The 21,903-nt window shown below is 38.9% G+C and overlaps 1 protein-coding gene across 2 annotated transcripts; it reads left to right on the forward strand.

Annotated features, from left to right (window-relative positions):
• The first annotated feature begins 4,314 nt into the window (after nt 1-4,314).
• On the forward strand, nt 4,315-21,672 carry LOC129752132 (beta carbonic anhydrase 1). Of its 2 annotated transcripts, none has more exons than XM_055747925.1 (4): nt 4,315-5,877; nt 5,945-6,203; nt 20,683-20,955; nt 21,027-21,672. In XM_055747925.1, exons 2-4 carry the CDS (start codon nt 6,111-6,113, stop codon nt 21,426-21,428), a joined length of 768 nt encoding a protein of 255 aa, XP_055603900.1. In that variant the 5' UTR covers nt 4,315-5,877; nt 5,945-6,110; the 3' UTR covers nt 21,429-21,672. The 2 variants fall into 2 exon arrangements, with proteins under 2 accessions (XP_055603900.1, XP_055603902.1); XM_055747927.1 differs by having other exon boundaries at nt 4,315-5,330.
• Nucleotides 21,673-21,903: the final 231 nt, after the last annotated feature.

A 21,903-nucleotide genomic window follows, 5' to 3' on the forward strand; every position in this document is an offset into this window, starting at 1 on the left:
TAATCCAAAAATTTTAATAAAATAAGCGAACGAATAAAACAAGTATTTTTTATTTTGAGAGGAATTATAAACAAAAAAACAAATGAAAACATAAAATAAGACCATGTAATTTCACGGTCCCGACATTCTTGATAAACTATGAATCAACATTCATGTTCATAATTTTTGAACGATTAAAATTCAAGGGATAACCGTGAATTTCACAGTGTGGTTGAGAAAATTGGAAGCTGTAAAAATCATAATTTCCATCATTTTGTGTTTCCAAATGTATGGGAAAAAGTTGATTTTTTCATTGTTAAGTTGCTTAACAACCCCCTTTTTTCATGGTAATTTTGGCCAAAACCATGAATACCATGGTTGAAAACGATGAGTTTGACAGTGAAATCATGGTTTCATGTATAGTGATATTCATGGAGTCAACCATAAAAACCACGGTAGAGTGAAAATGAAATTCATGGTGTTTTCATAATGTTTTTCTATTCGGGAGGGTCACATTCATGCCATGTTCTAACGCTATGGGTAATCACAAATTGACGATTATAATGATTGGTAAATCGAAAGCACCAAGAGCCTTCAAAGGTGTAGAAATTCCAACAATTCTGAGAAAAGCTACATCTGGAAATCGCCAATCAAGTGGACTTTATGCAACGGATTATGAAGATCAATCTTAAAGACGTTGCATATTGGCTACATGAAGCATGGATGGAGGTTTCGCAATCAGCAATTCAAAGGTACTGGAAAAATATTGGATGGATTGTAGGGTCAAATCTCATTCACGAAGATGATATGCCTTTGAGTGAACTGTTTGCCCCTCAAGTGAACATCGACACAATTCAAACTACGGAATATTCTGAAGAAGAATTTTGCATTGATGAATACACAGACACCCAAATAATCGCTCTTATAAAGAATTATGACGACAAAAATTGCGACGAAACAGAGGTCGAAGAAGACGAAAGATATTCTTTGGATAATTCAAGAGGAAATTTACTAAACTATGAATTTCCAATTAACTCTATTTATTTTAAAATAAACATTTTTTCCCTAATAAAACATCAATAACACCTACAACCAATTCTTTGTGTAATGAAAAGATGTGGAGGGGGAAGGGGGGGAGAGGGTTGGTACATATCCGGATGATGTCGACTATGCCCTAGATACTTATTACGGTCACACTGGTGAACTCGATTTAAAATTTCAAGTGATTTGAGGTGCTAAACGATATGCATTATTTTAATTGAACGAACTGGCCACTTCCTCGCGGTATGTGGAACATGCCTACCGGACGGGGGCTCATCCAAAACTGATCACAAACGTTTTGTATGAATTGTGTGACCTCCAATGGACTTACAAAAAAAAAATTGGAAACGATTGGGCGTCGCATGATGGGTTTGATGCTATTCTAAGCTAAGGCGTCATCCATAAATTACGTAACGCAAAAATGCACTTTTTTGACCCCCTCCCCCCCCCCCCGTATGTCACAAATCGTAACGCATCGACGTACCCCCCTATGAAAATTACGTAACGCTGATAATTACCCCCCCCCACCATCCCAACTTCTCATGTTTTGAATACTGATTTTCGAAGATCATTTTAACATAAATTTTTTTAACGTTCCTCAAAACAGAATTAATATCTGTCCAAATCGCTTCTTATTGATGATAACTCTCTAATAAAATAAATAATTATTTGTCTTATTACAAGTTGCTCTGTGATTGTTCATTGATTATCTACCTTGTTTCCTTTATTCTGTTTAAGGAGCATAACTTGTTATGCAAAATATGCTCCATTTAGTAATATTCGGTGGTGAGAAAAAAATGTAAAATATAATATAATAAGTTTGAATTGTGCTCTAGGAGGTACATCATATTCGATTTCCAATGGGTATTTCACGGATATTCCTTACACATGTCGAAGTCTGTCTAAGAATCTTTAAAGACGAAAGGTTACAAACCAGTTTCAATCTTGCTGAAGCTTACACATTTTAAGCTTGTTTTGGTTTGTTTATCATTCTGCAACAATTGCATGACATCAAAATAACTGCGATTAAGTGAACTGAAATTTTTAAGAAAAAAATTGTTACGTAACGATGAGCATACCTCCCCCCCTCCCCTATGTCACAATTTGTATCCAGAATATGTTACGGCCTAATCTCCAGAAGCGGACCTCCGGACGCACTTATTTCGGACCATAACATAGAATGAGGAAAAACCTTCAAAATGACGTTTACAGAAATGAAATCGGTTCAATATATTCAAAGAAATTGAAAAAAACATTATTTAAGAAATAACCGTTCGATTTTTGCACATGTGCCAAAATCGGATGTTGCCAAATTGAGTGTTGCCAAAATTTAGTGTTGCCAAAATCGAATGTTGCCAAAAACGAACGGAGTCTGTACCTACTTTTAGGTTGTTGTGTTTTAACCTACTAGAAAGTTCCTGCACTGAAGTGGCGATTTACGTCAAAAGTACCTAGAGTGGGTTGTTTTTTCTGTCACATGTGCCAAAATCGGATGTTGCCGAAATCGAATGTTGACAAAAAACGAACGCTGTACTTTTTAATTTAGAAGTGGATGGTTTATCGAACATTGATTTGCAGTGAAGTTGCACTCTTCCATTCCAATTCCATTTGTACCGAATTGCTGAATATGAGCCGAAATTACTACAAGTGTAGATTTAATTTCGGCATTAAAAAAATTGTTATATATACAAATCTTAAATGTAGTTAGTTGTCTGAAAAAGGAACCTCTTGAGCAATACTGTTTTGTTGAACACTTTCCTATAGCGATTTGTAGCAGATCAAATTGATTCGCAGCAGCTTGAAATATTTCAATCATCCCCATCATACAATACCAATGCATGGCTGGCTGTTGTATGATATATGTAAGGTAGTAGCTTCGTTCAATCGTTGGTAAGAATCGGCTTTGACTGGTTTCTGTTAGATAAAATCAACGAGCTAAATGTTTTGGTCGAAACAAGTCAGGTCGTTGTTCAATGAAGCAAGTTGAAACTAGTCGAAACCGATCCAGCTCGGCAGCAGGATTCGTTTCGACCTGGTATAAATCGGTAAAAGGTATCGTTATCGGTTTTTTCTTCTGTTTTCCACCCCTGGGATCATCTGTCTCTTTCCAATTGACTCCGACGGAAAGAGACAGATGATCCCAGGGGTGGAAAACAGAAGAAAAAACCGATAACGATACCTTTCTGAAAGAAAGCCAAAACAAAAAAAGCGCTCAAATGTCAAATTGATCTGATTAAATCACCGACCAGTGAGCAGGCATCAAATCCTGTTTCATTTGAATGACCATTCTTGAAAATTTTATTTAGTTGGTGAGAGAGTTTTGTATTGGATAAGTTTACAAGTTTCGCCAAACAGAGCATGCCTCATCTATGAAACAACAGCTTTGTTGATTTTGTTTGGTTCCGGTACGATTTTATATCTTAAACGATTACAAATCTTTTCAAAAAGGTGCTCATTTTTCTGTCGAAAAGTAAAAAATTCTGCAAAAATGCTGCAGCAAAATTTCTATTTGCCTGACCTAGAGATGATCTACTTGTTTCTAATATGTTTCTACTTGTTTCGACCCGTTCCGACTAGAGTTCATTGAACAGACTTAGTATTGTTTCCCGGCAAAGTTACACGATTTGTCCATGTATCGTGTGACCAACATCTTTTAAATAAGTGCTGGTGAATCTCGTTTTTTAACTTTTTTCCTCAGATTTAAGCTTTTTTTGCCTTGAGATGAAAGCTCAAATCTGAGAAAAAAACCTTAAATCTGCCAAAAAAAAAGCTTAAATCTGAGAGATGTGCTCCACACGGTTTGTATGACGTTGTCGGGATCTGGGCCGTTGTAACAAAAAAAAACAACAGTGCTGTTTCACCATGGCATGGAAACAATATACAATCCGAGTGGAGCACATCTTTCAGATTTAGACTTTTTTCCTCAAATTTAAGTTTTTTTTTCTCAAATTTGAGTTTTCATCTTCTATGCTCTCAAGGCAAAAAAAAGCTGAAATCTGAGGGAACATAGCTTAAAAACGAGATTCACCAACACAAAATTAAAAGATGTTGGTCACAACATACAATTATGTACAAAAATGACAAAAATTACAAAAAAAAACAAAGTTTACAAATATTATAAAAATTACAAAAATTACAAAATTACAAAATTACAAAATTACAAAAATTACAAATATACCAAAAATTACAAAAATTACAAAATATACAAAAAAAAATACAAAATTCCAAAAATTACAAAAAAAAAACAAAAATGACAAAAATGACAAAAATTACAAAAATTTCAAAATTACAATAATTACAAATATACCAAAAATTACAAAAATTACAAAAAAATACAAAAATTACAAAAATGACAAAAATGACAAAAATGACAAAAATGACAAAAATGACAAAAATGACAAAAATGACAAAAATGACAAAAATGACAAAAATGACAAAAATGACAAAAATGACAAAAATGACAAAAATGACAAAAATGACAAAAATGACAAAAATTACAAAAATGACAAAAATTACAAAAATGACTTAAATTTTTCATACATTTAGCATCTTATCCCAGGTAGGTAGCTGAATTCTAAAAATATTTAAGTGTTGTTATAGGATCATTTAACCAGTATAAAGTTTGTAAGTGATATCATTAAGCCAATCCGTCATACTGGATTAAGTATTTTACGGCATCGAAAAATTTTAAAATTTGTATATTCATTGATGGATTTTTAAAATTTTGAATGAAAATTAAACTTTTAAAATACTATCTTAATATGCGAAATATTATGTCATTATCATTTTTATTTTTAAAGATAAAAATTATCTTAAAGAACATGCTTTGAAATATGCTTAAAAAACATGTGCATTTTTTTTCAAACTTGGGTGGTTTAAATTTGGGATGAGTCAACTATCGGTAGCTGGACCATATAGCTAAATCTCCCAAATCCGCCACCACCCACCGTTGATTAGGAAAATAAAGAAAGATAGAAACGAAAAAAACACGAACATCAAACTGTGGTGCGTGACACGACAACAGGCTAGGTTAAGCCGTTTTGTATGACTTCGCATCACACCCAAAGCAAAAGGTCGATTGAATCCTCATCAGGGTAGTTGTCAGTTTAGTTAAACGTTTGGAGTAAACAACGAAACCAATATTATCGACACCACCCTTCTGCATTGTTGTGAATTGATTATGCTTCGTTCGACTGCTGATAACGTTAACGGTGATATGAATGGAGACTCCCAGTCAACGGACAGTTGTAAGTTAAAGTTCATCGGAATCGGACGAGAGAAAGAGTCAAGTTTCCGTTTTCGCAAAGAAAGTAAGTTATGTTTTGACGTATCTGAAGGTTATTAATAACACCTGAACTTCACTGAAGATTTAAGAAAGTTACAAGAATTGGTACACCCCGATATCGTATTCAGTCAACGTTATGTTAGGTTATGATCGCCAATTGTAATATCACTCTCTGCTAAGCCTAGTGACGCAATTCCGAACAAAACGATAGAGCTGACGGAGCTGTTTGACTCAAACTAAACCAGTTGCTCTCCGATAAATAAATTCTGTTTCCCATACTCAGCAAAATACGTATGTAGGTATAGGGGTATAAAACTCTTCAGCTATTCAACGGTTTAGCGGAAAAAAAAATGATCAAGACGCACGTGCTTGGGTGGTATTGGTTTCAGTACCATATATGTCTTAGCTTTAAAGGAGAAGAAGAACGAATAAAAAAGGTTGATGAAAAATAAAATAAAAAAAACAGACAACGAAGATGATGTTTACTAGTCATCAGTCTCCTAAAGTCTGCTAGTCACTGTTTAGATGCGAGCTACATTAATCGCATCAATCATTAATCGCGTTCTTCTCCAGTTGTGTTACTCAATAAAATAGCTAAACACTTTTCCAATAATGGCTTCTATTTTTAATTTGTTTTAGGACATCTTCGAAGAGAAACACTTAAGCCGATTGAATCGCCAGTGCTTGGATGGAGAGTTGAACCAAAAATGCAACTCAGCCAGTTTGGATAAGAAGAAAGTTTAACACAAGGTTTTAAATAATTTTTAAAACGTCACCTGCTTCACCCCGAAGCTAATCACATACGATGGAACGAATCCTGCGAGGAGTGATGCGTTACCGGGGAACAACTCGGGAGCAGATGGTGAAGGAGTTTCAGCAAGTCCGAGATAATCCTCATGTAAGTAAGACATAGATTAATCAATTAAGAAAATTAGTAGGGAACAAGTTTTCGAATTCACGACACGCCGTCAAGAAGAATGAAATCGCGTGAAGCAGCGCACTCGCTTCCAACTTTGACCAGCTTCCATTTCTGTCTTAGTTGATATTTTTCCTTGAAATTTTCACAAAATATAGTTCAACTATCCAACTAATACTCCACAAAATTTGAAGGCTGTATTATGACTGAAAAAAAAGATAAAGCTATTCTGCGAGGAAGGAAAATTTGAGACTGCTTCACAAAATTCGCTGTATTTTTGACAATTTTCATTAAACATATTAAAATTTGGCCGAAAGATATATAAATGTTTGATTTAGTACCTGGCAAAGTTTCATAAAAATCAATTGACGAGATAAAAAAATTGACCGGTTTGAAAATGAGGTTATTATCGCCCAACAGGCGATTTCATTCTTTTTTGTACGGATGTTTGTATAGAAAATATCGTGATCAATGTTTTTACAGATTTTTCTTTCACAAAACCAAAAATTTACACCGAAAATGATAGAAATTGATAAAATCTTCATTCCTGATTTGTTTGAAAGCAGATTTTTTTCTAAACAGAGTTCCAAATAATGGGTGGGTTAAACCCACCCCATGAGGGTCCAAAAAAGCAAGCTGTTGAGGGAGAATTGTGATACGTCTTTTGAGCGTCGAACACCGTCACTTCGTAGTGTATCTTTAGCTAAAAGCTATTAATATTTCGTTATTAATATAGAAATTCAGTAATTTTACCCGACTTACAAATTTCGTAACCTCAATCTTCCTAATTCTCCTTCCAACAACTATCCAACACACTCACTCGTGCTACAATCTGGTAAGTATAATTTAGGGAAATTTCATTGTTTTTAAATTTAATTTTACTTACAATAATATTATTTCTTTTCTATTTCAGATATTCCAATGAACTCAATCGCGTGGACAAATTAATGCTTCCTTACTTCCTGTTGACTTCGTGAATTCTACCCAACTCCCCTTTAGATTGTTTACATCATCATCTTTCGATCTCAATCATCATTATAAGACTAAACACTCTGAGAAAAGCTCCTATCAATATTATCCGAAAATTCTAACAATTATTGATCGGCTAACATTCCCCGACCCGTAACACTGGTTAGGGGTTCTACTAAACCAGTTTTACCTTCTACATCCAACCGTGCAAGTTTAGCTACAGCTCGCCGAATCAATCCTGAAGTAGTTTGAACTACTGCTCTTCTCTTCCTGCCATCTGCTGCCGTTGTTATGCTCACTACTTTTCCTCGGATCCACCCATTTCGTTCTGCCTCATTAACAACAATCACAAGATCTCCCGGTGCTATTTCCTTAGAATCCTGGAACCACTTCGTCCTTCTCGTAAGCGTTGGCAAATATTCCCGGATCCATCGTTTCCAAAACTGGTCCACGGCGTGGTTAAGAAGGTTCCAGTTATTACGATGCGAAGTTCTGTCGTCAATTAACCTTCTCGGGGTCTGAGTAACGCCATTTGAGCTTAACATCAAGAAGTGATTTGGCGTCAAAGCTTCCTGGAGTTCGTGGTCTACCGGAATAAATGTAAGAGGACGTGAGTTCACTATTCCTTCGGCTTCTCTAACTATTGTCCGAAACGTTTCTTCGTCAGGATTCTTTGTCATCTGCATGGCGCTTAGTGCTGCTTTGACGGAGCGCACCATTCTCTCCCATACTCCGCCCATATGTGGCGCTAAGGGAGGGTTGAAGATCCATCTGGTGTCCGTGTTTGTGAAACATTCGGCCAAGTTTCCTGCGTCTATTTCTCGGGACAGCTCGTTGCTAGCGCCCAAAAAATTTGTCCCATTATCGCTGTAAATTTCTTTTGGCGATCCTTTCTGCACTATAAACCGTCTTATTGCCATCTTGCATGATTCTGTATTGAGAGAATGGACGACTTCTAGGTGTACTGCCCGTATCGTCATACAGGTAAATAGTGCGATCCACCTCTTGACGAGAGCTCGTCCAATTTTAATATAAAACGGACCACAGTAATCTAGACCTGTAAAGGAGAAAGGTCTTGAATACGCTTGTAATCTCGCTTCGGGCAATGGTGCCATCCTCGGAATAGCCGGCCTCGCCTTTTTCACCCGACAGTGAGAACATGTTTTCGCCACCTTATTCACTACTGACCTCAGATTCGAAATATGAAATCTTTGTCTAATCTCGTTTACCACCGTTTCTGCGTTGCTGTGCAAAAACCGTCGGTGATACCAATCTACGAGAAGTCTTGTTCCAGCATGGTTGGACGGAAGTATTATGGGATACCTTACATCGAAAGACGCGTACGATGCAGCTACAATGCGACTTTCCAAACGAATTACTCCATGGGCATCCAGACACGGCGATAATCTGAACAATTGGCTACTAGTTGGCAGTTGAACCCTTCTAGTTTTCGTTAACTGCGCTGCCTCAAGCTCTTTAAGTTCCCTCGGATACGCTTCCTGCTGAATCCATCGAAATATAGTGGCTTCCGCTTTGATAAGCTCGTCTTGTGTTAGCGGACCACTTGGTACCTCTCCAGTTCTCTTGACGCGTAGATGATTGTAGTAACGATAAACTTGTCCTATGGCACGCCAAAGCCGCATCCACTTAGAGAAACAATCCCATTCAACCATTCGCAATCCTTTTTCTTCAATGTGTACGAAACATTTCTGCAATTCTTCAGTAGTATCCACTTCCGATACGGCATCCGCCGGCCACGCATCTTCGTTTTCCAAGAGAAATTCCGGACCTCTGAACCATCGACTTTCTGGGGAGAAATTTGGATGTTTACCCCACTTCGTTGCGTCATCGGCTACATTCAGCTTGGACGGTATCCATCTCCAATCCTCTGCACGTGTCGTAGTAAGTATTTCGCCGACCCGGACACCTACAAATTTTGTGTACCTTCGCTGATCTGAGTTGAGCCATGCGAGCACCGTTTTTGAGTCACTCCAGAAAGTAGTTTTGCTGATGATTAAACGATGTGATTCTATAATCGAGTTTTGCATACGCGATCCAATAACGGCTGCTTGCAACTCTAAACGTGGGATGGATAAAACTTTCAAGGGAGCCACTTTGGCTTTACCTACAACGAGTGAGCATCGAACTCTTCCTCCGATTTTGACGCGCATGTAGGCCACGCATGCGTAAGCGCTATCGCTAGCGTCGCAGAAAATATGCAGCTGTACTTCCTCCAGCTGATCTGTAGTGCAATTCGGAAAATAGCTCCTGTTAATGCGTACATCACCCAGTCTGGCAAAGTAGTTGGCCCACAACTGCCATTTTTCGTTGATTTCTTTCGGGATTTTCTCGTCCCAATCAGTTTTTGCCCGCCAAATATCTTGGATTATAATTTTTCCATGCACTACGAAGAATGACAACAATCCTAAAGGGTCAAATAAGGACATAACAGTTCGTAGCACTTCCCGTTTTGTTGGTCGTAATGGTTCTAATTGCATCGAGGTACGGTAAGTGAAGACATCCAGTTTAGGTTTCCAATACATCCCCAAGACACGTTCCATAGAGTTGCAGTCCAGACTCAGCATTTTTTCCTCCTTCCCGTCGGAAGCGCCGACCCGTTTGAGGAACTCCGTGGAATTTGACAGCCAATTGTGTAGTTGAAACCCTCCTTTTGAGTGCACTAACTTTACTTCCAGCGCCAGCTTAACTGCCAGTTCCACCGTATCCGCGCTGTCTAACCAATCGTCCATATAGTGGCGCGTCCTGATCGCCTCCGCCGCATCGGGATATTCTCGTTCATGTTCAGTTGCGTTGAGGCTCATAACATATTGAGCCGAGCAGGGCGAGCACGTGGATCCAAATGTGGCAACATCCATTATATAAACTTTCGGCAGATCCCGCGCATTCTCCCGCCACAACAACCTCTGGCAGTCGCGATCCTCTCGTCGTATCCTCACTTGGTGGAACATCTCCTTGATGTCGGCACATATGGCTACCGCTCGTTCGCGAAATCCAAAGAGAATTCGAGGCAAGGAGCTCAGAAGGTCAGGCCCTTTCATCAACACCGAGTTCAATGAAATACCGTCCACCTTAGCAGCGGCATCGCAAAATATACGGATTTTGGACGGCTTCTTTTGGTTGATTACTATACCTAAGGGTAAATACCACGTTTTCCTAGGGTCTGCTCTTTGTAACTCTTCGTTCGACGCTTCGTGTATGTAGTTCTTGTCAACGTATTCTTTCATTTGTCGCCGAACACTCTCAGCAACAACTGGATCGCTGGCCATTCGTCTTTCTAGACACTGCAGCCTGCGTTCGGCCATCACCCTGCTGTCCGGAAATTCAAAATGGTCGTATTTGAAAATCAATCCTGTTTCAAACCTATCGGCAATTCTTCTCGTCGTTTGTTGCATGATCTGGTTCGCTCGTTGATTTTCTCGTGATTCCAGATGTTCTGTTGCGGTTATTCCCAGGGAATCAATCCTAAGGTATTGTTCGACCAACTCGTGTAAGGATTTACTCTGCTCACATTCGCACATATGAAAAAATCCAGCTTCGGACGATCCGAATTCCGATGCTCCATAAACCGTCCATCCCAGGCGACATTTTGCTGCTATCGGATCCCCTATTGCTCCTTCTCGAATTTTTTGCGTTGCCGCTACGTACAGATTATCATTACCGATCAGAATCTTCGGTATGGCGTTCTTGTAACTCTGAATCGGTAATCCTTGAAGATGTGGGTACTTTTGAATCAACTCCTGTCCCCGGATGGTCTGCTTGGGCAGGTTTAAACACTTCACCGTCCTAACCTCCTTCAATTTGTAATGTTGTCCTGGATTAGAGTTGCCACATATATCTAATGAGACTCGTTTAGAATTCTTTTCGTTCCGTCGTATATTTGCGGTCCATTGTAGACATAGCGGTGCTTTTTCTCCTTCTACCTCTAGCTGTTTAACGACTTCCTCTTCTACCAGCGTCAACGAAGATCCTTCATCCAAAAATGCAAACACCTCTACAGATCGTCCATTTCCGAACAACGTTACCGGTATGATTCGGAACAACGTCGTATGCTCCGCATGATGATGGTTTGCAACTGCTCCAGTCGCCTTGGGTTCTGATCCGTCATTCGGTTTTTCGTGCAGTGAAGGATGGTGTTTTTGTTTACACTCATCGATCCCACACTGCTTCGCAGCCTTACACGGTCTGCTTCCGTGGCAATTGAGACAGCTACTGCACATATTAAGCTCCCTTACCTTCCTCCACCTATCAGCGACGTTCAGTTCCACGAATTTCGGGCAATTTTTGACTCGATGCTCAGGGTCCCGACAGATAAAGCAAACTGGAATAACGTTTTTCCTTACTCGTTCAACCTCAACCTTCATTTGGTGGTCAGCGATACGATTATTCGAGACGTGGGACATAACAGCACCAGCGGATGTCCTCATATCAACGACTTCTTCTGATTCTGAATCGGATTCCACCTCAGCATGCGCACCGAAGAAATTCTGCTCCCTCATTTTATCCTTTCGTCCGGTTCTCTGAATAGGTTTGGAGCTCATATTGTCACGATTTACCGACACATTGGAAATACCTTTTACGATGCCGCCCAAATATGTGCAGAAAGTCGGTAAGTCGGCTGTCCCTACTTTTTCAATATACATGCCCCATTCCATTTGAAAATTTGGTGGCAGCTTCTCAACCAATTCAAACAGTAACGTTGGGTTGTTCAGATGTTGATCCGCTAGTGCCAGGTGACAGCATAGATTTTGAACAGCTAACCCGAAGTTGACTAATGTTTCCAGTTTATCGGCTCTTGGGGCAGGCACTTGCTTAGCTTTCTGTAGCAACCTATAGATCAAAATCTCTGGTTTACCATAAAGAGTCTCTAGCGTACTGATGATCGAGGGTACTGCGTCTGGCATCATGAGTCGACTGCATACTGCTTCATAGGCGGAACCTTTTAGACATCGTTGTAGTCTCATAAGATTTTCTGTGTCGTCGAATCCACAGGCTTCTGAAGTCATACGGAAAGTACGAATGAAGAGCGGCCAATCTTCGGGATTCCCGCTAAAAATCGGCAAATCTTTCGTCAATATTTGTCGAGATAATAACTGCTTCTTCGTAGGGCACACTTCAAAACTTATCGGTCCATTCGCACCATTAACACTTCCACCTTCGTCAACACGGGTAGCAGGTGCACCACCAATTGATCCATATTGCGGGTTGCCGTCATACACAGCCGCTGAAGTGCTGGCATTAGCCCATGTCACTTTTGACAAACCGGAAAAGCTTTCCGCGCGATTGGGAGATAACTCCGATGGATAGTTGAAACCTCGCCCATTTGGCGGAACAAAGGAAATATTTTTAAATTGCTCTACAATTTGACTTTCGTCTTTGTTCAATTCTGAGGGACCTATCTTTCGACCTGATCTGTTTATTTCCATTTGATTGGACCAGCTATTGGCGTGTACAGGAACTTTACTTTGGAAAAACTTTGACAATTCAGAGACCCTATTGTTTGCTGTGTGTGCTAATCTACCTCTCGGTTCAGCTTTATTAGCTAGCTCCTGACTTCTTGGCTCTCGCAAAGTGGATTGGAAACCCAACGGAGGTAGTCCCTTGCGCCACTCTTCTACCTTATTTATCCCACTTTGAGCGGATTTCCTACTCCTGGTTTCACTTACGGCGTCTTCCTCGTCCTCCAGTGCCTGTAGCTTCTTTTTCATAAATTCTTCCTCCAGTTGAAGTTGTCGTCGTTCGAATTGAGCCTCTTTTTCCAGACGTTCCTGCTCGCGTCGCCTTGCATCATCTCGACGTTCGAAATCGAGCTGCTTTTCACGCAGCGTTTTTTCCGCCTCGAGTCGTTGAAGGGTTAACCGAGCTCTGGTTTTAGATGACGTTATCGAATTGTGGGTCAAAGCTCTTGTTGGTACGATCGTCTCTCCCCTAGGAGTAGCAGGCTCGGGTCTCGAATCCATAACCGTAGCCTTTTGGCACGCCGGGCACGTGAAACTACGTTCACTGATGCTTTCTCCAACGCCTACGCACGCATAGTGCCACCAAGTGTCACAGTGATCACATTGGACCATTTCATCGTTGTCCGGTGCAGTACAAGCCGAGCAACTTCCGACCTTACCGTCCGGGAGCACGTTGTCCATTGGTTTTCCTTCCATTTTCAAGAAATTTCTTTTAGTTTGTTGAGGGAGAATTGTGATACGTCTTTTGAGCGTCGAACACCGTCACTTCGTAGTGTATCTTTAGCTAAAAGCTATTAATATTTCGTTATTAATATAGAAATTCAGTAATTTTACCCGACTTACAAATTTCGTAACCTCAATCTTCCTAATTCTCCTTCCAACAACTATCCAACACACTCACTCGTGCTACAATCTGGTAAGTATAATTTAGGGAAATTTCATTGTTTTTAAATTTAATTTTACTTACAATAATATTATTTCTTTTCTATTTCAGATATTCCAATGAACTCAATCGCGTGGACAAATTAATGCTTCCTTACTTCCTGTTGACTTCGTGAATTCTACCCAACTCCCCTTTAGATTGTTTACATCATCATCTTTCGATCTCAATCATCATTATAAGACTAAACACTCTGAGAAAAGCTCCTATCAATATTATCCGAAAATTCTAACAATTATTGATCGGCTAACACAAGCGAAGTATTCTACTCTACACTCAAAATTTGGAATTCATAATCAAATTATGATAATAGAGTAAAGTTATTCAAGAGTAACAATCTAAACTAAAAACTAATGCCAAAACCTTAAAAACCCATCCCAAGTTCAAAATTCTGCTACAGTTTTAAAAAAAATTTCTCACTTGTTCATAGAAATTCAAGTCTAAATATAAATTTTAAAATTAAACCCATCTGAAGGTTCTGGTTCCATTTTCCCATAACCAAAACTGTATTTCTATTTTCGTATTTCTGATTCTGTATCCAGTTTAGAATTCTTGTTTTCAGTTCGAATAATCATAAGAAATTAGAAATGAAAAGCTGCTTTGAAATTCTGTTTCAAATTTGGCTTTGCAATTTATATCAAAATTGAATCGTGTTATTCGCAAATCATATGCATTTTAAATATTTTTAAAATAGTTTTCCGAATATGTAAAAACAAGATTTTTTTTTTATATTCAAATTCGAAGTTCTTAAACTTAATTCTTACACAAATCAGTACATTAAAAACTTCGAAATAGCGATAAAAAATTGAAAACTCAGATTCATATTCATCAATTGAAATTCACATTTTGTTACCCGGCTAGTTTGGAAAACCACACCATATTTGGCCCTGCTGTAAAAGTAATCAGAAATTAGTGCGTTATGTAAGTATAATCGATGTGATCAAGTCAAGGATCAATTTCAATTCCATAAAAAATGCTAATAAGCTTAAAACTTATTCTGCAGCACCAGACAGTCGATGAAAACAGTTGTCAGAACGTGCTAGAAACAGAAAACAGTAAAAATAAATAGAGTTAGTTGCCCTGATTAAGACCCTTTAAGCGGTGGTTTATGTAGGGGAGAATGAGGATACTTGATCCCTGGGGATACTTGATTCCTTAGCTATATCTCGAAACTGGATTGTCTTACAAAGATCAAATGTTCTAGAAAAATGTGCCAAAATGAGCAAAATAACAATTCTTGTAGTTTAAAATTTTTTAACAAAATAATTGTTTGAGTAATTGAACTTTGTTTGAAAAATTTCACAAAATGTAACTTGAAGATCTTTTTTCATCACTTTAAAATGTTCCTTACATGGTAAAATTATGAAAAAAATATTTGTTCCAATATATCAATCGTTCGAGCGTAAAGTGAACTTCATAATGCCATATTTTCAAAGCAATGGAAAACTTTCAACTTTTTTTCAGAAAAAGTTTTCTAAAATGTTGATTATGGGTACAATTGATCCCCTAGAGTTGGGTACAATTGATCCCCCTTCCAAACGGCATATTCTTTTTCTGAATTGATCGTTATGATTGCTGATTACGAAATTACTAATATTTATCCAAAAACTAATATTTATCAAACAAATGTCTGAAGAAAAGAGCAAAAATAATTAATTTTCTCTTAATTATAATAAATAGCGCCTTTAAGTATGCAATGTTATTAGGGTTGAGACAAAGTTATAGAATTTTCTTCTTATGCCTGCTATAAATTGTGAAATGAGAACAAACATGACCAAAATAGTCATTTAACATTCTATCTTGGGGTTTTGTTTGATTTTTATACAAGGATTAGGGCTTCCTGAATAAAAGATCAAGTCTCATTCAATAGGGGATCAAGTCTCCCCCAACTTCAGAAAAATCGTATTTTTTTTACTCCCACGAAAATGCTTCTAGTTCATCAACGGGTTCAATTATCGTTCTAATTTTTGGAGCATAGAAACTTGAAGTTACAAGCTGTCAGAAAATGTCAAAGACGGCGAGTTGCTAATTTTTTCCAAAAAGATATGATGAAAACAAGAAAAGGGGATCAAGTATCCCCACTCTCCCCTAATCCCATGTTTTTCTCGGACGGGGGGTTGTTTTAGATTATCCATTCGTAGTTAATGGTCTTATCAGCAAGTTTCAATTAGAATATTTATCCATAGTTTTGCCGTTCTTGATAGATTTACAATGATAAGGTTGATAGAAATTTCCTACTTTGAATCTACTGTTCCTTTTTTGAAAAAAAAAACGTCAAAGATCTAATCAAATATTTTATTTTAAATTTTAAAATACCATGAACAAATATTATGGATTTTTTAAAAGATTCAAATAAACACCTTAATTTCTATTATAAATATCTCAAACCATAATTTCCTCATTAGCACATTTCTCGGCTGCATAATAGTTTGAAGGTTTTGTGTGTTCACTTATTTACCTAAAGCTGACAAAAAATGTTGAAATGCTTAATACAGGTTTTTAATTATGCCCATATGAAAATTTACACCTTAATTTATTGGTTACACCGAAAGAATTCTTCACGTGAATGTTACGTGAAAATGTACATGGATTTTCGCCACCATGAAAATCACGTGAAACCTACGTGAATTTCTGGTAGCAAACAGAGCTCGCACATCAAGCAGAATTCACGTAATTTTCATATGAGTTGTACGTAAAAATAAAGTAGGTCGAATGTGAAAAGGAATTCGTTCTACTACATGAGATTCACGTAGATTTCATTGAAATATGAAGGTAGTTAGTTTTTTGCTCGTATCTTTTAAGTAAAAACTATGTGGATTTTGCGGGAGAATTTTATTTTATCCAATAAAACACGCACTATTTATTTTCACTTTTGAATAAACACTTTTTGCACTTCACTTCACTTAAATAAACAAAAAAAAATCTCGCAAAATTGGCATTTGGGTTGCCTTCTTGACCGTCCAAGCTGCTGCAATTCCGAATTCTGTTAAAATAGCAAAAGATATAAAAAACGAATACACAACAATTTTTTATTACTTACAAAAAATCAGCTTCCCCATCATTCGTAATTTTGCTTCCTGACAGCACCAATTTTTGGACCAGCGCCATATTCAAAACTGTTTTCTTTCACATTGATTTTAAGTGAATGAGCTCTTGAGAATTACGTGAACATCATAAAGAATGCATCAACTCCATCTATACTCAGCGGATTACTGGATTTTCACGTAAATCAGATGTGAATTTGTTTTGACAGCGTACAACTATGTGAATTTCACGTAAGGATCAAGTGATTTCTTATTGGCTTTCAAGTGCTTCACGTAAATCAAGCAAAAATTCACGTAATCAAGCCCTACATGAAAATCCAGGTAAATTTAACGTTTCTTTTTCGACTGAGTGTAGTAATGAAAAAATTGATGTCAGGTTTAAAAATGAAACATCATGATAGAAAGTGTCCTATTTTTGGACCTTTGACTATTTTCCGGGGTTTCCAATGCTTTTTCATTAATTCAGGAAAAATAGGTATATATAAACTGTTTCAGAAATTATAAGCACACTTTCAAAATAGTAAAAAAAATATTGTTTTAGTAAGTTTCATTTGGCACACTGTATCTTTATTTGTGTCCCACCCAACATTGTACTCTTATTTGATGGAAATCTTAAATCATGAGCCAGACTTCGCACTTTTGCTCGAACATAACTCATAAGCTTCTGCATAGTTGCATTATCCACCATTGGCCAATCCTTTTAAAATTTTCCGATGGGATCAGCTGGTTTTATTTATGTGTTTTTGTAGCTTTGCTTTGGCCAAAGCCTTAAAAGTCTCGATTGGCCATGTCTGGGGGCAATTTGACAGATTCATGTTTTTTGGCACAAAACAGACGTTTTGGCTTTTGTACCACCCTAGTGTTTTTTTTTTATTAGTTGATCACCCAGGTGGTAAATCCTTTTTACGGATTGCATTCCAAGGCACGGCGTTCCACCACTTCCCCCCAGTATGCTAGTCTGGATTCATGGGTCCAATTGGACGACTCATGATACTAAGCACCCCTACGCCATAAAGTCCACCTGGGGCCTCTGGTCATAATTCCCATCCGGACCTGCATCGAAGGCTATACCCGAGATGGGAGATCAAGTCCGCGCTTCTGCGCTCATCGGCATTCTCGGTTTCAAGTCAAAACTCCAGCATATATACCCTGAATCTTGTTACGATTCAAAAATAAGGAACTCTCCTATGACGACTCGAGGTCCGGCCTTAACTCGCAACTCGAGTCTCGCTTGGTTTGCACGACTATCGTCTCTGTTCGAGGCTACTGCAAGAGACCAATGACCTCTCCTCTAACGATTCGAGATCTTGGCTCCGCTTGGTTTGGCTCGAGGCCCTCTCCTCTTTGCCCGTCCGTGTGCCGAATCGAGAGCAGCTTATCCTGGACACGCGCCTGTCGTAGCACACGTCCGGGGCTTTACGTGATTCCCGGCGAAGACGTCATCCTACACCGACTCGAGTGACTCACCCGCCGACGACGTGAAGTCACTCTACCCGAGAGTATTTCGCGGCGTAAATACTCTTCCCCCTACGAGTTCTACTGCGAAGAAGGTCAAGTCTTATCCCTGCAGCTTCCGTCGTAGGGAGCGCGTTATACTCAAATACTCCGCGGCGGTGGAAGTATTCTACACAACGTTCGCGACGTACCTAACATCTCGGCATACGCAGAAGGTAGAGTCTTATCTTTTTATGCTTTACTGCTAGGATCGGACGCACACTACTATAATGCCTCCCGCCGAAAGGGCATTCTACTTCGACCGTGGTCCGGTCTTCCTCCTCCCTTTTGGCTTGAAACTTTTTGGCTGGCAACCCTTGGCTTTTTGCCCGCTGTGTGCCGAATCGATAGCAGCTTATCCTAGACTCGCGCCTGCCACAGCACACGTACTGATCTTTAACGCTTGCGACTCAGATGAATCGCGACGGTGATGTCCAGACTCGAGTGGCTCTTCCGACGGCGACGTGAAACTACTCTACCCGAGAGTACTCCGCGACGTGAATACTCTTCCCCCAACGAATTCTACTGCGAAGAAGGTCTTGTCTTATCCCCACAGCCTCCGTCGTAGAGGGCACGTTTGACTCGGATACTCTGCGACGGTAACGTTGGAGGTATCATACACACAGACGCGCGCCGTACCAGGCAGCTCGGCATATGCAGAAGGTAGAGTCTTATCTTTTTATGCTTTACTGCCAGGTTCGGACGCACACTACTCAGGTGCTCCCCGACGAAGGAGTCACCCTACACCGGTCGCGGACTGGTGCTGATTCCAACTCTTCTGCAGGGCAGTCATGATGCGAGCAACCCATCCCTGACCACGCGCCAAGTATTGGCATCCTCCCTGCCCTAGTGTGTCTTTAGCGTAATGACATGATGTCAAATCTGGCCAAAATATGACGAAGCCATCATACTGCTTGAACATCGGCAAAAAAATCTTCTGGAGGCATTCCTTGATATAGTTTTGGGTGTTCATTGTTTTCGATGTGACGTACGGGCTAGATATTTTGCCGCACTCGCGAATTACCTGCCACACCATCACCTTCTTGCCAAATTTTTCGGTAAAAAAGGCCTTCTCCGTTTCGGGGATATCCTTTTTCTTGCGTACAGTGAAGTATTGTGGCCCAGGAAGGGTTTTATAGTCCAATTTTACATACATTTCATCGTCCATGATAATACACCCAGAACTTTTGCAAAATATTGGATCATATAGTTTACGGGCTCTTGGTTTGACAGAAGTGGCTTGATTTGGGTTTCTATTAGGTTTTTTTCTGCTTCCGGTACGTCTTGAGCCCAAGTCGCTCTTCAGCACGCATCACATTAGACATTGAGGTCCCGACTTTCCTCGCCTCATCCCGAACGGAAGCCGATGGTTTCTGTTTGTAGGCATCCCTGACCTTTTTGTCGATAGCTGGACTTACAGGACCAGATTTTCGACCACTCCTCGGTTCATCTTCAAATGTACAATGTTCACCATATTTTTAAATAGCTGTCCGTACCGCTACGACGCTCACATCCTCTTCTTTGGCCAATTTTCTCAATGAGATTCCACTCACAGTAGACCACTTGTGCACGATACTATTTCTCCAGAGTAAGACCATTCTGAAATGTAATCACAAACTAAATGTTTTTTGATGTTATCACGTAGAGAAGTGTGTAAACAAAAGGACGCAGCCAGTAGAATTCGAAAAAAAAAATCGATTCAAAATGACCTTTAACATTCGGTGTGTTTATAATTTCTGGAACAGTCTATATATTTAGTATAGTTCATATTCATCACAGCTAAAATAGTTTCCCTTTAAACTAAGGCTTGGCCTGTTAAACGTTGAAAATTTGATTAGAATTATACTTTTTATAGTAAATAGCAGTATTATAGGATAATGGAAGAATAAGAGTTCATTTTTAGCATAAGAATATTCTAAATCTATGCTAACAAAATGAGTTATTCCCAGTTTTCTGCATTTTAGGACTAAAGTAGGTTCTAAGTCCAAAGTAGGAGCACTCACACTAATATGTTCTGTAAATCATTGAGTTTACTAACATTTAAAATGTATTTTCAGCTTTTAAGCTCTCAACAATTGGGTTATGCCAATTTGTAATAAATAAGAATTATATATGTCCTCTCAAAAAGCATATATTCAGATGTATTTAGCTCTTTTTTGAGTGATTTCCTCAACATCTTTTGCTCATAAAACTGTAACTAAAAGAGTAATGATATTAAATACTCTTCCTTTTTGTAATAATTTTACTGTGCTTATTTCACATTTCTCAATCCTTTTTAAAGTTTGCTGTTTGTTTCCTTCTATCATAGCATTTCATTGAAATGTGAAAAAAGATAGAAAAAAACTCGACTAAGTTGAATCGGTCTCGAGATTGTTTTCAAGTAGTGTCAGTCATAACCGAATATTCGATTTTTTAATGTATAAAATGGTAATGAGAAAGAAAGCTTAGAACTCAGAAATGCAATTTTAAGTAGAGAATGCTACCTATGTACCTACATGTATTTAAAACCTGAATTTTGATTGTTTTGATACTTCCAGCCAAAAGCGGTTTTCTTCACGTGCATGGACAGCCGCATGATCCCGACTCGGTACACCGATACGCACGTGGGCGATATGTTTGTTGTCCGAAACGCAGGAAATCTGGTGCCCCATGCCGGGCACTTCCAGGACGAATACTTCAGCTGTGAACCGGCAGCCCTGGAGTTGGGTTGTATCGTCAACAACATCAAACACATCATCGTCTGTGGCCACAGTGATTGTAAGGCCATGAACTTGTTGTACCTGTTGAAGGATCCGGAATTTGCTTCCGTTGTAAGTTATGAGTGTTATGACCCTTTAATTTTTTCCCTGAAATCTGAATGCTCAAAATTGTTTAATTTCAGGAAAATCGTCGAATATCTCCCCTCAGGGCTTGGTTATGTGCCCACGCCAATACCAGTTTAGATAAGTTCCAAAACCTTACCAAGGTTGGTCTCGATAAACCGTTGATCTTCTCATCGGAAACACCACTCCGGAAGTTCGTTGCCTATATCGATCCGGAGAATCAGTTTGCCATCGAAGACAAACTATCGCAGGTTAACACCCTGCAGCAGATCGAGAACGTTGCATCCTATGGATTCCTCAAGCGGAGGCTCGAATCGCACGATCTGCACATCCATGCCCTCTGGTTCGACATCTACACCGGTGATATTTACTATTTCAGCCGCAACTCGAAACGCTTCATTCCGATCGATGAGACGACCATCGATAAGCTGCTGGAGGAAGTCCGGCGATATTACTCGTGAGGCCTTAATCCTGATTTTACGGGTGTCCTCTCCACTTTTGTGGGGAATTATTTTGTGCGCTTTTGCATGTACTATAGCCATTTCCAAACATTTATATTTTTCTGTTATAATTCGGGTAACCTTTCGATACATGTGATATTTGTGGATGTATACAGTGTATTACAAAACTAATCGTATAAGATTCTAATCCATTGAAAGAAAAGTGTTCTAATCTGTTTTCAAATATAAACTTTTAAGAAGTAGACTCGTACCTGTATCATTAAAAATTTGAAGAAAATTCTCACAAAGCGGATGACTTTTTCAAAGACTTGGTAACCGATTCTGTATTTTGAACTTACAATTGTGTTGAAATTTCGATTAACATGGCTCAATTTTGATTCTGATTTCTGATATTTGAAGGGGAAGCCTTGTGTGTTACTAATAAATTGGAAATCAGTTTTCATGTGTCATTCCATTTTTTTGTAGGTCGAAAGAA

The sequence above is a fragment of the Uranotaenia lowii genome, chromosome 3 (genome assembly GCF_029784155.1).
Source record: "Uranotaenia lowii strain MFRU-FL chromosome 3, ASM2978415v1, whole genome shotgun sequence".
Classification (NCBI taxonomy): Eukaryota; Metazoa; Arthropoda; class Insecta; order Diptera; family Culicidae; genus Uranotaenia; species Uranotaenia lowii.

Bases quoted from the DNA above. Each gene is read 5' to 3' on its own strand.
- LOC129752132 (XM_055747925.1), top strand. From the start codon at position 6,111: ATGGAACGAATCCTGCGAGGAGTGATGCGTTACCGGGGAACAACTCGG. The intron at 6,204-20,682 runs GTAAGTAAGACA...TGATACTTCCAG, and splicing joins AAGTCCGAGATAATCCTCAT to CCAAAAGCGGTTTTCTTCAC. The intron at 20,956-21,026 runs GTAAGTTATGAG...GTTTAATTTCAG, and splicing joins ATCCGGAATTTGCTTCCGTT to GAAAATCGTCGAATATCTCC.